Below are 15,071 nucleotides of genomic sequence, written 5' to 3' on the forward strand. Positions count from 1 at the left end.
GTGCTGGAAATAAAGGTGAAAGACAAATAACTTCTCTAAGGCACTAGTTGATCACATTTAAAAAAGGTTGATGAACATGTTTTATCTTTTTAACTAGTATTTGTAAAAAGAGGAGAATCAATTTAGTGGAAGCAGTTGTTGATAACCGTGAGGTGAGCTACTATTTAATGACGACAGAAATAATATTAAAAAGTGCTGCTTTTTGCATAAAATACCTCATTCTCACACAATGTACAAACCGTCTTAAAACTTAATTTATGTCCTTGTCTAGATCCAATGGAAAATGTAATGTGCTGTGTTGTATTTGGGTGTGGTAAGTTTCTCTCTATTTTCAAGTGCAAAACACGGCCAAGTGATTTATCAAGGCCACTCTGTTGTCATGACAGCGCTGGCGTTTCTTCTCTTATTGAACGGCTAAACTCCTCAACATTCAGCGTTGCCTTTGACCACCAAGGAAGACAGATAAATAGGAGGACAGTGCTATGACAAGAGACTGAACTGGTTCACAGTAATGACATTTTGATATTATCCACATTTTTCGTAGTTTCACTATTTTGTGGTATTACATCAACAGCGGTATAACCATGTTCCACAAAGGACAATTTATAAAGAAGAAACTGAGAACAAAACCTGTTTAAGTTAACATAGATGCTTCATTTTCTTTAGCATATTGTGAATATGGCCATGCATTACATAAACCCCAGTATTTTGATTATATCAAGGCTTCCAACAAACGTTCACAAGGCTTATTCAAGATGAGAAGATGTTTCGTTCATATTCAATCCATTTTTGTGATTGGTTATTCATGACATATATATTCCTTTGTTTACGAGCACCCAACTGCAATCTGATGTACACACTGCTGCTGCCAAGTGACTCATAGGTACCATGATAACATCATCTGTCAGTGTTTCTGGGCACTTCTATGGAGTCCTCTAATATTGACTCAGTGCTGGTCTCCACGACAGACTGTCGCCTCCTTGTGGCAGAACTACAGACCTGCAGGTCAGCTGGAGAGATCTGTCTCAGCTCTCTGCGACACACACGGACTGGTGTCATCTCTAAACTCTCCCCGGAGTGACCCGCCCTCCTTTCACTCCTCCCCTGGGACTGTGTGTGCGCCTGGTTGTATTCGGACACTTTTGTAGTTTTGCGTGCTTGGAGGTCAGAAGACCAGGAGGGACAGGATGTTTGGTGTGCATGTTTCTTCATATGAGAATCGTGCTCAGCGTGCATCTTTGTGTGTGTTGTTGCAATATGTGTCCTTCTCTGTACCTCATCCATGTGCGTCTGGGGTTCCTTTGTACTTGCGTGTATCTGCACATGGTGGTTTTGTCTGTCCTCCTGTGTGTGTGAGGGCTGATCGACGGGGTAAAGGGAGTCACTGACGAGCTCTTTGAGTTTCTTTTTAAGCTGCCGACTGGAGCTTTTATAGAAAAACAGCTCTTTCTCCAGATGCTGCAGTCTGTCTTCGATAGCATGCTGTGCCTCTCCTGAACCACCCTCTAAACACACAAGCACACAGGGAGAGAAAAGTTAATGAAACAACATTGCTCACTCAATTTCTATTCAAATATTATGGAGAGGAACAGGACAAATGTTTAAACAGCTTCATCCAAGCTGATCTAATTTCCTCACCTTTAAGTTTCTGCAGCAGTAGCTGGATGTTGTTCTGGTGATCATGGTGTTGCTGGGTGAGCCTGCGGTCTGCATCTAGGGCCAGGCGCTGCATGGCGACCTCCATCTCCCTCAGCGCCACCTCTTGCTCTCCGGCGTGGAGCTTCAGCTCTTCACAACGCAAACGCAAACGGCGCTCCTCCTCACGAAGACAAACAACCTGGGTAGATTGAAAAAGGTGGGAGGGAGCCAGAGAATAGAGCAGAGAAACACATTATTGCACACATAATCACAAAGATGTTGGCTGTACCTTTGTTTATACTCACACCTGCAGAGAAAAATCATAGGAGGTTAGGACGAAGTCAGCTGGAAAGATGATGGACAATGGAGGGAGCTTTAAGCGAGGTATAATTTAGTTAGCATTACAGAAATAGTGCAGCCATATTTCTGACGAACATCACCTGGAGATAGAAGCAAGTGAAGGTAAATAACGGAGGAAAAGAAAAGGAGAAACTTAAATCTCTCGCAAATAAAAAGAAAGGTAATAGAAAGTAAAGCCAAATTCAGGCAGTGGTAAGGAAACTGGAGTGGAGAGCATGCATTTGATCTTGCCTTGTTGAAATATTTGACGAGCAGCTCCGAAGCCTCAGGTGGTGAGAGCCCCTTCAGCTTCCTGATGATGTCACAGAGTTGGGCGGGTTCAGCGCTTTGTGGCTGTTGCAAAGATGAGTCTGTGATTGACAACTTCTTTTGTTTGTCCTGGATGGAGTGGTTCTTAAACTCCAGAGCTGCGTCCAGAGCTTCAATAGCTTCCTCCAGCTGCAGCAGGGAATGCTCCTCCTACATGAAGACACACACACAAATCATGGTGCAGGAAATAAAAAGAAAAAAAAATGCAAACGATGAATAATAAAACGCACCATGAAATAAGGTCCTGTGCAATGCATACATGACGTCTATCATACGTGTTTCTCTGACCTCCTCAGTGAGCACTCTGTTGTCCTTCAGCTGGAGGTCCAGAGTGTCCCTCCTCCTTTTAAGCGTGTCTCTCTCTTTCTCCAGTTCCTCCATGGTGACTTCTCCAGTCTGCCTCAAACCGCTGCTGCCCTGCAGCTGCTCCGCCACAGACTCCAACCGCACCGACACACGCAGCAGGTCCTGACTCAGAGCCTGAAAAAGCCATTGATAAAAAACTTCCAGATTCCAGCTTCAGTAACACGTGTTGTCCAGATCTGTAAGTGTCATTGGTAAACAGACTTCACAGTATTTGCTAAATTATAAAAAAAACACAAAAATCCCACAGGGGCACCACCACATGTACAGGCTGACCTGACTGGAGCGGAGCATCTTGATCTCCAGTTTGCTTTTCTGTTGCAGACAGGCCTCTCTACGCAGGAGCACGTCCTCTCTCCTCCTCAGCTCCTCCTCCAGCTCCTGCAGCTCTGCTCTCTTCTGAAACACCCGCTCCTCCTCCTCCTCCAGCCAAACGTATTCATGCAGCTATGGGGACGACAAGAAGGAGCAAGGCGCATGGGGATGGAAAAGGGGAGCAGAGAGGGGGACGGGGTAAACGAGGATGACAGAGGAATTACGATAAGGAGACAAATAGGTAAAAAATAGGGAAGGAGAGGTTGTATACAAAAGAAAAGCTGTCAAAATGGCTATTTTTAGAGGAAAGAAAAGCTAAACGTTTTAAGAATGTATACTGCTTCCATAGTTACCTTTTCCTTTAACTCTTCCTGGTGATTGCTTTTGCATACGGTCAAAACTCCTGGCCTTTGCTCCTATAAACAAAAACCCAAATCATTTACTGAATGATTTACTCGTGCTGCGTGTCAACTATTACATCTTTGCAGTCTTGCATTTCCCAGTGAGTCTAACTCAACTCAACTGAGATGTTGTGTGTGAGTGACTTGCATACTTCTAGCCAGGTTTAATTTGGACCCGGGTAGACTGAATTGTAGTTTAATACGTTCATCTCTTTTCCCATTTTACTGTCGAGACAACGTAGTGGTTTTTCTGGGTTCATCAATCAGTACGACTAACCCCGTTTTGGTCCAGCTCTTTGCTAGTGTTGGTCTCTCTCGTCTGCGCGAGGCTGCTTTGAAGCTGTGCTCTCTGCAGTCTCATGTGCTGCAGGCTGCCGTACATCTCCGCTCGGACCTGCTGGCTCTGCATGGAAAGGTCTGCCAACACGCTGGCTTCTCTGCCATTACCACAGTGTCTTCCATGTCTGTCCGCTGCTTGTGTCTCCTTGTCTGTCAGACAAATACACACATTTAGAGATGCTCATATGAAGGTCAAAGGTTTTGAAACTATTATGTTATGATTCACTGGTGTTGTGCAGTAGTTGCCTGGAGCTTCAGTACAAAAGCCCAGTCGATCTAAGGTGAAATAAGAAGTAGCCTGCCCATTGTAAACAGTACAAGATTCTAATCAAGTCACATGTATATATGTGTATGTACAATATCATCAGCATTGCAGTTTGTCTGTTGCTGTCCCTGAATTTCTAAATTCACATAGCAGAAGTTTCTGAAAGCTGAACGAAGTTCTAATCTTTTGACCAACCTCTGCTAACCCAAACAAATAAGGCCAAAATTGCCAGTGTGCTTGACTCACTATACCCGGTTGAGAAAACCTACAAACCAACAGACACAGGAATGCAGAAATACACAGTGTGTTTTTCTATAGACCTACCAGTTTTGTCAAGCTCTTTGATGAGCTCCTCTTTCATGCGCATGTTGACGGACAGATCTTGGATCCTTCTCTGAGTAACGCTGGCTCTAAGTCTCACCTTCCTCACATGGCTTTGCCTGGCGTGGTTTTCCTTGGTCCCTGAGAAGAAACAGCAACTGACAATATGAAGAGGAAACAACTTCTTCGTAAGTCACAGAAGAGCTCTGAGACATGAAAGCACGCCTTTATCAAGACAAAAGGACAAGGAAACAACAGACTGCAAAATAGAGTCAAATACATGTACATTATACCTGTGGCTCTCTGAGGCTGTTGTGCTGATGGTTTTCCATTAGAGGTTTGGTCTAGTCCAGAGTTATTCTCTTTCACAGCGGATTTCTTCTGCCGGCTGGTCCATGTTCGGTTTAAAGAACGCCTGGAGTAACGTCACAACATTTCATTACGCAGATCATTTCAGAGGAACTCACTGCTGTAAGAAAAACAGATTGTCTGAATGAAAGACTATTGATGTGTGTGAAATGGAGGTCAAGCACTTTTTGTATTCCTGTGGTGCACGCCGCACTTGTGTGACACGTGGAAACGGGTTGGTATTAGAAAAAACAGTTATACATTAACAACATATGTAAGAGCCTGGCATCAGTAATGGCAACACACAGCTCCTTTCATCTACTTTAAAAGCACTGTGCTCCTTTCTTCATCTCCACAATGCGCCTTGAGGGATGTCACATCTCCTATATGCCCAATGCACTGCATGAAATGGCTATGAGGAACACCAACACCAGGTCTTATATCAGTTTGATCAACACAAGGGCATAGATATTGGTGTGGTTATTTAGAAACAGTATTTTGCGTCAGCTTGGTGCTGGTTGCACACATTTTAATGAATTAACTGCACTGTATATGGCGTGTGTAGTGCATTGTACTTAAATGCAGGACTAAAGTTCCAGACTACAGATGGCCAGAGATGACCAGAAATAAAACAGCATGTTTGCTGATTCAAATAGTTGAAACGTGTACTGTATAAAAAAGGTGACAGTGAAAGGCACCACATGCAGGGTTTGTGTGACTTGTGTGCACCAACTGAAATGACAAGTGATTTGGTGACCTCGTCTGAACAGGCAGGTGGCTGACGGCACAAAATGCAGTCATCCTTCGCACCAAAATTGTATTGTAACAATAAAAAGCCCTCCACTGTGCCTCTCTTCCCATGTCGGTGCAAGGAGGTCACTGCTCTACAAAGCGAGAGCAGGTGAGGAATAAATGATTCCACACCTATTAGCTGAAATTTTATTTATTGTAGTGAATCACTGGTGGCTTGACAAAGACAATAGGCTTGTATTATACAGGCTCTCACCTAAATCCCATTCTTCCCATGAAGAAATCCTCCTCCTCCTCCTCCTTCTCTTGATCCCCATCTTTGCTCTCTGCATGTTGTTTTATAAATGGACAGTACACCTCATCCTTCTCCTCAATCTCAGCCAGCAGGAGATGACTGCGCATCTTAAAGGCTGCCATCACCCTCTCCAGTGAATAGGCTGGGGGACTGGAGTGAATCTAAAAACACACATGCGTTAGGACAGATATATGCACCAGCCATGAACATGTGAATGTATGTAGCGTCATCGTTTGGTACTCACTACAATCAAACGTCAACACAAACAATTACACAGACACAGAACAAAACAGTGCAGCTACCCACCCTCCTGGGAGGTCCGTGCCCACAGCTGCGTCTGATCAGAGGGACACTGTGGGGTCTCTTGCCTGAGTTCCCAGAAGCCCCCGTTTCCACAGTTGCCCCTGAGGTTGCACCCCTAAAGGTCACAAGGTCGCTGTGAAGACGGTTGATCAGGATCTGCTGGTCCACGAGTTGTTCAGTCTGAAAACATTCAAACAGAAATGTGTGCACAGATGTTCTATTTGCAGATACACTACAATGCTGTAGGTGGCAGAGTTTCTACTCTTCCTCTCCTCACTTGTATACGAGTACGTTCCTTCTCCTCCTCCAAGGCCTGAAGGTGGGTTCTTCTCTCTTGAAGAAGTTTCTCTACTTCTTTTTGAATCTGTCTCAGCTCTGCATCTTTCTGCTCCAATAGATGTTCCTCTACGGTGAGATCTTCCTGAGAGACAGAGACAGAGCGAGTGTTTTTAAAGTCCTAAGTTCAAAGGCCCTCTTTTTTTTATGTACTTAAAGTCAAAACAGCTTAATTGTCCGTGGAACTAAGACTTTTGATAGTATGGTCTCCTCTTAGGCAATTAAGGACATGTCACCTTGTAATAAAAGGAAGAAAAAAAAACACAGGCGTAACTAATAACATTAGGATGGCTTGATTCCATACAGGTGTGCCAGCATGCAGGTCCCTGGCTGCACAGGAAAACCTTAATGGAATGTATCCTTTATTAATGTTATGTGACCTTTGCGATCCCCTTGTTATCATTACCTTGCATTTGCAGAGTTCCTCTCTGAGCTTTAATATGGTGACGTGGTGGGGATGATCTCCACCCCCCTCTGAACAGTCCTTCTCATCAGCTTGATGTGAGTGATTGACAGCCGTCAGTCTGTCCTGCCAATCCTGCAGCCGCTGCCTGAAAGAATGACTTGAAGTGGGGTTAGGGACATCTGCCAGCAGGGCAGCAGCTTCCTGTGCCAGGAGACGGTACTGTGACGGGTCCTCTTGGTTCACCTTCTTATCTGGACCAGACATCCTCATCTGACTGGGCTGTTTGATGCTGTCCACTTCTCCAGCTCTTCCAACTGTCCTCTCCCTTTCCATCTCTCTCTCCTTCTCTTTCAGTAGCTCTCTCAGTGTCTGTACTTCATACTCAAGCTCGCCCAGGCGAGCCTCACCAGGGTCCCAGGTCGTGGGACATGTTTTAACCTCTGTGTGAGTAGATATAGCTCCAGGGCGGTTCCGAATGTGACGGGCCTGGGACGCGAACTGCAGGACACTCAGAGTCTCAGCTACACTGTGGTGAGAGGGGCTTACACATGCCACCATCAGCGTATGGGCGGTGCCTCCCAATGAATCACGGAGGAGACGGGTGATCTTGGCATCACGGTACGGTATGTGTGCACTGTGGCGATTTCGACCAGGGTCAGAGAGGGCGCGGATGACGTTGCCCAGTGCGAGCAGGCCCGTGTTGATAAGAACAGACTCCTTGAGACGTGTTCCGGTGTTTCCTGTTTTTCCTGCACGCTCCGAGCCTGCTAGGTCAACCAAACAGAGTTTGGAAGAGCGGACGGATTGTAAGGAGGAGTTTTCGCTGTGGTAACACTGGATAAGCTGAAGGGTGAGGATGGCGTGAGAGCGACTGGAGTGCTCGTTCATCCCTGTGGTGCCAGTGTGGCGCAACGCATTGCCTGTCTCCAGAACACTTAGTAGCGCCTCTGCTGAGGTGACGACCATCTCTTTGGCTCCTACCACCACTGAAAACACAAACAAAACCACACAATGATCTTTTTTAGTGAAGCTCTTTAACCTTACTTTCCCCAGTGGGCAGTAATCCAATGTACAAACTGACTAGGTCCAAACAAGTGGCAAACTTGGCCTTCTGTGATGCCTGAAAGTCTCGTGTCCTTTCTTTAAGGGAAATCCTATGAGCTCATTCCCTCATATGTGAAACATTTAGAAATACATAATAATACTTTGTCACATTTGCTTGCCAAGCACAAATACTTTTTTAGTTACCCGTGTTTCCCCTCTCGTCCTCTCTGATATGAAGCTCTTTATGAATGGTGTGCAGCTCCAGCAGGTCTCGTAGTTCCTCCCTGTACAGCTCCATGTATGACACCCGCACTGTGGCTTCCACACCACCACCGCTCTTCCTCTTCTCCCCCAGCAACGAGAACAAATCCTCGGCCACACAGTCAATAATTCCTCCCTCTTCATCTGAGGATTTGGAAGGAACAAAAACATTAATATTGCAAAGACCATCAAGTGAAACTACAAATATCCCCTAAAAGAAACAGTAAAGATGACTTGACATGCCATTTTATCTCGTCTTAAATAGACAGGCTATAACACATTCTACCCCCACAATAAACACACTTCCAAGTGAAAAGATGCAGCTCCCATCTGTCATTTCCCCAAACAGTCTAATGAGTGCATCTCTGTTCTCTTAAAACCAGCCTGTGGAGCTTTCTAATCTTGCGATGCAAACTGCCACCTGTGCGCTTTATACAACGTACCCAGGTTCCCCCCTCCGAGTGTGTGTGTCTTCCCCGACCCCGTTTGTCCATAACAGAAGACGGTGGCATTGTAGCCCTCGACCAGGGACTCCACCAGGGGCTGGACGCAGGACTCGTACACCTCATCCTGGCTGTCTGTCGGTCCAAACGCGTGGTCGAAGGAGAAGAGTCGGTCGGAGCCGAGCATCACCTGTGCGGAGCCCGGCACCACCCGCACACACACCTGGTGGTTGTGGAGGACTTCTTTGGGCAGCAGGGGACGGACGCGGAGCGCCACCCGGACACAGACCTCGCTCATGACGGCGACGTGTAGAACAAATAAACTGGTGGGATACGAAGTGATCGTGAGCCAATGAGCTAACGTTACATTTTACCAAAACAAACCGTCAAATATTGGGCGTGTTGTGCGTGTCACTGTGGTCCTCACGCGGCATGTTGTTAACTTTGTCCCATCTACCGTTTGTTGTCGCTCCTCGGTTGCCCGGGAAACCGCCTCAGCGGCGCAGCAGCAGTCGAGGAAAGGAGCCGGAGACGCGTTCAAGAGTCCTCATGTTAGGGAACGAGTGGTCCGGAGAGGAAACAGCGCCCCGTCCGACATTATGGATACACAAAACAAACAAAACTGTTCACCAGAAAGTCTTTTAAAACAGCAGTTATAAATAAATAGATACAAAATGTCATTATAAAATATAATATATTAAAATATAAATATTATTATATATTTTATAATGATAATGTACTTGACATTGAACATTTTGGTGCTCCCATATGTTTATTTTTCTAATTTAAAGATATTTTTCCAAGGAAAAGGTATCACCACAGTCTGTACAGAGCCTAACACACAAACACATATATGTTGCATTTATCTTACATAAATACTGTTTTTCATATTTAACATTGAGCTTATCTTCTTAACAGCTTTAAGGTAAGCAGTCACTGATGTAAAATATATTCCACAGAAATTCATTGCAACATTCCTTTAAAAGAAGTAACTTACTAAATGTATTGAAAGTATTTTATTTTCACTGTTTGCTGTGAAACAGTGTGTGTCAGTTCACAAGGTTGAGCTGCTGTAGATACACCCGTGTGTCCATCATTGTAAGCTCACATACAGTATATGATCACTTGCTCTTCATTACAGCGAGAAGTGTGATGTTTGATGAAAATATTCCACATCAACAACAGTAAACATTTGAATTGACTGCCAAAGGACAACGGTGTTACTACCCACTTAAACAAATGGGCTACATTAAAGCTTAACACCTGTTTCTGTTACAGCCAGAGAGAAACCCATTTGTACATAATGGCACAGAGACAGGATTGGCTTTATCCCAGGGAAAGGCACAGATGCCAAGGCTGCACGCCTACTGTATGTAATGGTGCCAGCCAGCTCGTCAGTAGTAAATACAACGCGTGTGGTGTATTGGAATGTGGGCCATCTCTTTGTGGCGCTGCTTGGCATAAGGCCACAGGTAGAAGTCAATGACTGCGGAGTTGATGTCGCAGGCCCGTCCGTCCCTCTCGTGCACCAGCTTGCGAAGGCGGTCTTTGATCAGCTCCACAGACCAAATCGAACAACCTCGGATCTCAACCTCTCTCCTGTCCCCTGAACTCAGCAGCACACCTGGTAGAAACGGGAGACAAACGCATAACACACAGAAAGATTATTACTGTTTCTAAAGGATTCATTTCCTTATGACCAGAGAGACACATGTGCACATACACTCCCGTCTCACCGTTGTTCAGCTCCTTCATCAGTGCGTCAGAGTATCGTAGTGCTCCGAGGTAGACGAGAGCCTGAGGGACCCTGTAGTCTGCAAACATGGTGAGCCAGTCCATGTCAATGATGTCACCCTCTCCTCTGGCCTCCATGACGCCCCAGAAATCTGCCACCAGGATCTGGGCTCGCTTGTAGAACGAGATTCTCTTCCCCTGAAACAAACAGTGGGGCAGCTCTCCACTCACTGCTAGATACTTGAAGTGCTGCTCGATCGATCTATTGCTTTTCATTAAAAATCATGGCGCCAACGCACGAGCACAGAGTATAATTTGCTCCCTGGCTGTCCGTTTGATATGAAGGGAGCATTATTGTCACACTGTCTTTGGCCAGGAGATGGAACTCTCACATCAGAATTCATCTTAAGTTCTTCAAATGCACACATTTATCTTTGATCACATACACGTCCTTTATGCTTTCGATATGTTTCAAACATTTTGTATATTCCTGAAATACTATGATTTCAAATTGTCTCCACAGTTGTGCAGTACACTCATTGTGCATACAATGAATTTGAGAGAAAAACTCTGTAAAATTAAAAAGATAAAACACCTCTGGGTTATTCTTTTCCAAATGGTGTGGAAGTTACATTTAGATGTGTTTGTAAATAGACACCTATCCGACCAGAATTCCTAATTACTTTAGTTCCTGAGATGTAGTAAATGTTTTAATCATTGTCATGTCTTGTGTGTGACTTGGACTGGTAGTAAAAACATAAAAATGTCATGGATGTTTTATGGGGAAATTATTCTGGCAAACATAAACCAGAAATGTATCCAGAAATTCCCAAACTTGAAATATTCCACGACTGTATCCCCCTAAGCCCTCTCCAACTCTTACCTCATACGTAGCGTCGTCCCTGTAGGAAGGGATCTTCTCCACGATGAGTTCCACCATCTTACGAGCGTTGTTCCCGGCCCGGCTGATAAAACTCCGGAAGCTTCCGCCATGTTCCTGCAGCACGCGGCCGCCTTCAGTGAGCACCTTGTTAGAAAGATTCATTATGTTCAAATATAACTATTACGATGAGGAGGAGGTTAAGAGCAGCATACCTTCAATTACCACCTATTATTAAGGGAATATAGCTCAGCTAATAATATAACACCGATACCCACATTAATTATATGAGCCTTAAAATCAGTATTTCTTGGTTAATAAGACAAAAAACAAAATCTGAGACAGAGTGGATTTATCTAATAAAATCTAATCTGTCAAGGATCGTGGTATGTAAGGTTGGAGTTTCATGTATTAAATAACACGTGCAACTCCACACACACATACGCATACCCATATGTAATGCACTATGTAGGGATGTAACAATACGCTGTGTACCTTCTTTGTTCAGTCTATTGACCAGAAAGATGAGAAGATACATCCTGTTTTTTTCTCACCACATCTGTTTGTCTTTGTCTTTCAATTGAAAAGCCCTGCTTTCGCTTTGTGCTACATAAGTGGGTTTTCAAGGGCTCACGCAGAAGTCAGCTTTGCATTCAGGAGTGTCAAATAATACGCTTAGGCACGAATGTATTAATAGTGATAACAATATGAAATCATTGAAGCAGCTTGTGGATTTTGATGATTGGTATATCTCTAGTGCCGGGGATGTGGGACAGAACCTGGTGGCGCTCCTGAAGCATGGGCATCGGTGTTTCATTGTCTGATCGAAGGACATGTCCCAACTCCTCCACACTCATCTGAGAGAAGTACTTCGGATCAGTGATGGGTAAACCTGTGGACAGTGGTGGAAAAAGTGTTCAGATCCTCTACTTAAGTAAAACTATCACAAAATACTCGTAAAAGTCCTGAATTAAAATAATGCACAGAAGTATTATCAGCTAAATGTACTGAAGGCATCAAAAGTAAAAGTACCTGACTAATTGTGCCAAGCGGCTGTATTATATTACAATAATATATTCTATTATTCAGTTTTTATCATTAACTATTAAATGTAAGAGCATTTCAATGTTATAGTTTGTCAATGTGGAACCAATTTTGGATACCGTATATACCACTGGGTGGATTATAGTACTTCATCATATCTTATAAGCATATCATATGTTTTTTTTATTAAGTGACCAGAACTTCCATCTGCCTCAATTGTGACATTGAGTAAATTAACTTAGTTATTTTCCACCACTGCCTGTAGGGAGGATGATGGATTTTTATTTTATTTATCTTTATCTAGACAAGAACTACTGGAGAGAGAGAGAAGACACTCAAGCTGCTAAGGTATGAAGTTATGGCATTCTATAATTACAGGAATATAACTCCACAGAAGCCAATTCTCGCTAGAGGCTCAAAAGACATAATTTGTTCTGATCTCATGCTGTCAACCCTCGAGATTCACACTCTGGAGCAGAGCTACCTGAGCTTTTCTGAGACAATCTCTTGTAATTATAAAGGCCACAGCGACCACACATTGAGAGCACTATTCCACATGAGACATAATTGATTCATATCCGGAGTCATTCACGCTAATTACGAACGATGCACAGGCGCTTGCAGAGCTACAAGCAATTTCCCAGCAGTCCAAGTTGAAGTAAAGGGCACATACACAATAATTGGTTGTAGCAGTGCACAACAAAGGTCCACAGAAAATAGGAACAAAAAGAGACATCAAAAAGGGGCTTGATTATACATCTTTCTCTCCAGAGACGAAGCTTCTAACATAGAGGATAAATAATTCTGACATTCTATCACCCAGATTGTTTCTTAGTACAATCTGGTTTATTTTCTGTGAAAATTTGATGAATCCTGCGAAAATGTTGCTCACCAAAGGTAAGTAACAGCTGTGATGCATCACCTCAAAATTGCACCTGGGAAAGGAGGGCGGGTTTTGTGCAAGCTGAATCAATGTACTACTAAAAAACACAATGTGTTATTTTTTAACCGTATAAAATGTTGTTGTAAGAGCCCTTTAACAAAGTAAGCAAAAAAAAAACTAGTCATCATTTTTTGGTGCTCTCACCTTCCTCCATGGCCCTGGTGATGGCAGCACACAGGGTCATGTAGCCCGTGTACGTGGTCCCTTCATAGGTCACCTCACACTGTTGAGTCTCTTCCTCGGGCCAAAAGGAGAAGTTCAGGGTGTCTACCACAAACACCCAGTTCAAGGCCTGCAACGTTGAAAAACACAAATTATCAAGAGAGCAGGAAAAAAAGGCTGAGAACCTGAGGCTTCAACCGGAATGCATAAACTGTGCAGTGAGCAAGCAGACAGTTAGTGGGGTTACATTTTCAAGTCTTTCACCGGAGGATGTAAACTTGTGGACACAGGTGATGATAAAGGTACAAACATTCAATTCACCAGCTGTTGTCTTGAATTATTATTTTACTGTTCAGCAAAAATGAACCTCTAAGACATCTATGACATTGATCTTCCAGAATTGTGCTTTTCCTCCATTCGTGGCCAGTTTTCATTAATCAAGAATTTAGGGTAACCTGGTTCTAGACCGCTGAATCCCTTCCGATTTGCTCAGCTATTCAAATTGTGGGAATGAAACGCAGTGTTGGATGAAGTATTCATATTCTTGATTAAGTAAAAGTTGAAATACCATACGCTAAAATAACTCCCTTGGAAGTAAAAGTGCAGAATTAAAAATCTTCCTTCAATAAAATAGCTCGGAAGTGACCTATTATCAATGTGGGGCCAATTCTGGATATTTTATTGATAGATTATAGTGCCGCATTATAATCATAGAGTGAGGATATCATGGTTTTTTTATAAAATCTTAAACAGCAAATTGACTAATACCTACAGCTGTCAGACAAATGTAGCAGAGTAAAAAGTAAGATATTTCCCTCTGAAATATGGCGGCGTAGAAATATAGAGTAGCATAAAATAGAAATTCTCATGTAAAACACAAGTACCTGGAAATTGTTTTTAAGTAGAGTACTAAGAGCTTCTCAACATTTATAAAATAGTTGATAATTAGACAATAACCACATCTCAAGCCATCTTAGATTCATCGTGTCCATATTATTAGCAGGACTGAAGACATGCATTCTGGGCCCTCTTTTAATTGATTGCTGTTGCAATGTGTACTACATGCTTCACTTCTCATGTACTCTAATATTCTATTTCTCTGGGTGGTCCTGACTGTTGACGGACTCCCCTGGTCAGAGGTGGGTGCTGGAGCCAACGGATTCGCCTTCTTCCAGCCACTGGCGGTCAGATCGTCGCTGTGTCGGAGGTTGTAGAGCATCTCTGCCACCTTCTGCACTCCTTCCTCTTCGACGAACACATCCCGACTCCGCTCCGCTATGAACTGCCCAGACTCACGTGGGAACAGAAGTGGCTCCATGATGGACACTGTGCTACTGTATGGTGAAGATACACACCTGACGGGACACATGTAAATGTAAATACATTCACCTGCAGTCCCCACATGAATCAAAGGAGATAATGTAAATAAGTACGTTTCCTTCTGCTGCTGTACATCATTAAGTGTTTGTTAGGCCTATTTATTTGCAACTGCTGACAGCTTTTTGCGTGATTTTTGGCTCCTTCATACTAGCCAGTTCTTTTGTTTAATGAGTCTTGGTTATAATCAGACACATTACAGCCTCTATGAGCATTGGTGGGTGCGGGGGGGAGATGTGAATGCCAGTGCCCTTTTCATACTGGAACACCAATATGCTCCATACATCTCTAGGGAAGTTTCATTTTAAAGATAATCTCCCTGCTTAATTACATCATTCACAATGAAAATACATCATCAAGAGGGGAGAGATGAAACGAAGCAGGAACATGTCTTTAAAAAGAGAAAATCTGTGCTGGTTTTAGGGTAGGACTTC

General features: G+C 43.6%; 2 protein-coding genes across 2 annotated transcripts; both read right to left on the minus strand.

The window, feature by feature from the left end:
- Window positions 1-897: 897 nt before the first annotated feature.
- On the minus strand, window positions 898-8,795 carry LOC306696856 (kinesin-like protein KIF27; the record flags this gene model as incomplete). The annotated part of the gene is made up of 15 exons (XM_079160574.1): window positions 898-1,505; window positions 1,639-1,837; window positions 2,230-2,457; window positions 2,596-2,787; window positions 2,947-3,117; window positions 3,339-3,401; window positions 3,664-3,875; window positions 4,315-4,452; window positions 4,605-4,726; window positions 5,666-5,865; window positions 6,011-6,187; window positions 6,285-6,428; window positions 6,750-7,735; window positions 7,998-8,198; window positions 8,498-8,795. 15 exons carry the CDS (start codon window positions 8,793-8,795, stop codon window positions 898-900), a joined length of 3,939 nt encoding a protein of 1,312 aa, XP_079016700.1.
- Window positions 8,796-9,439: 644 nt separating this feature from the next.
- qng1 (Q-nucleotide N-glycosylase 1) lies at window positions 9,440-14,605 on the minus strand. Its single transcript, XM_079161552.1, has 6 exons — window positions 14,389-14,605; window positions 13,243-13,389; window positions 11,891-12,003; window positions 11,115-11,258; window positions 10,234-10,429; window positions 9,440-10,121 (listed from the first exon to the last, which is right to left on the minus strand). The coding sequence occupies exons 1-6, from the start codon at window positions 14,576-14,578 to the stop codon at window positions 9,892-9,894; spliced, it is 1,020 nt and encodes a 339-aa protein (XP_079017678.1). The 5' UTR covers window positions 14,579-14,605; the 3' UTR covers window positions 9,440-9,891.
- Window positions 14,606-15,071: the final 466 nt, after the last annotated feature.

This window comes from Pholis gunnellus (genome assembly GCF_910591455.1).
Source record: "Pholis gunnellus genome assembly, chromosome: 6".
NCBI lineage: Eukaryota > Metazoa > Chordata > Actinopteri > Perciformes > Pholidae > Pholis > Pholis gunnellus.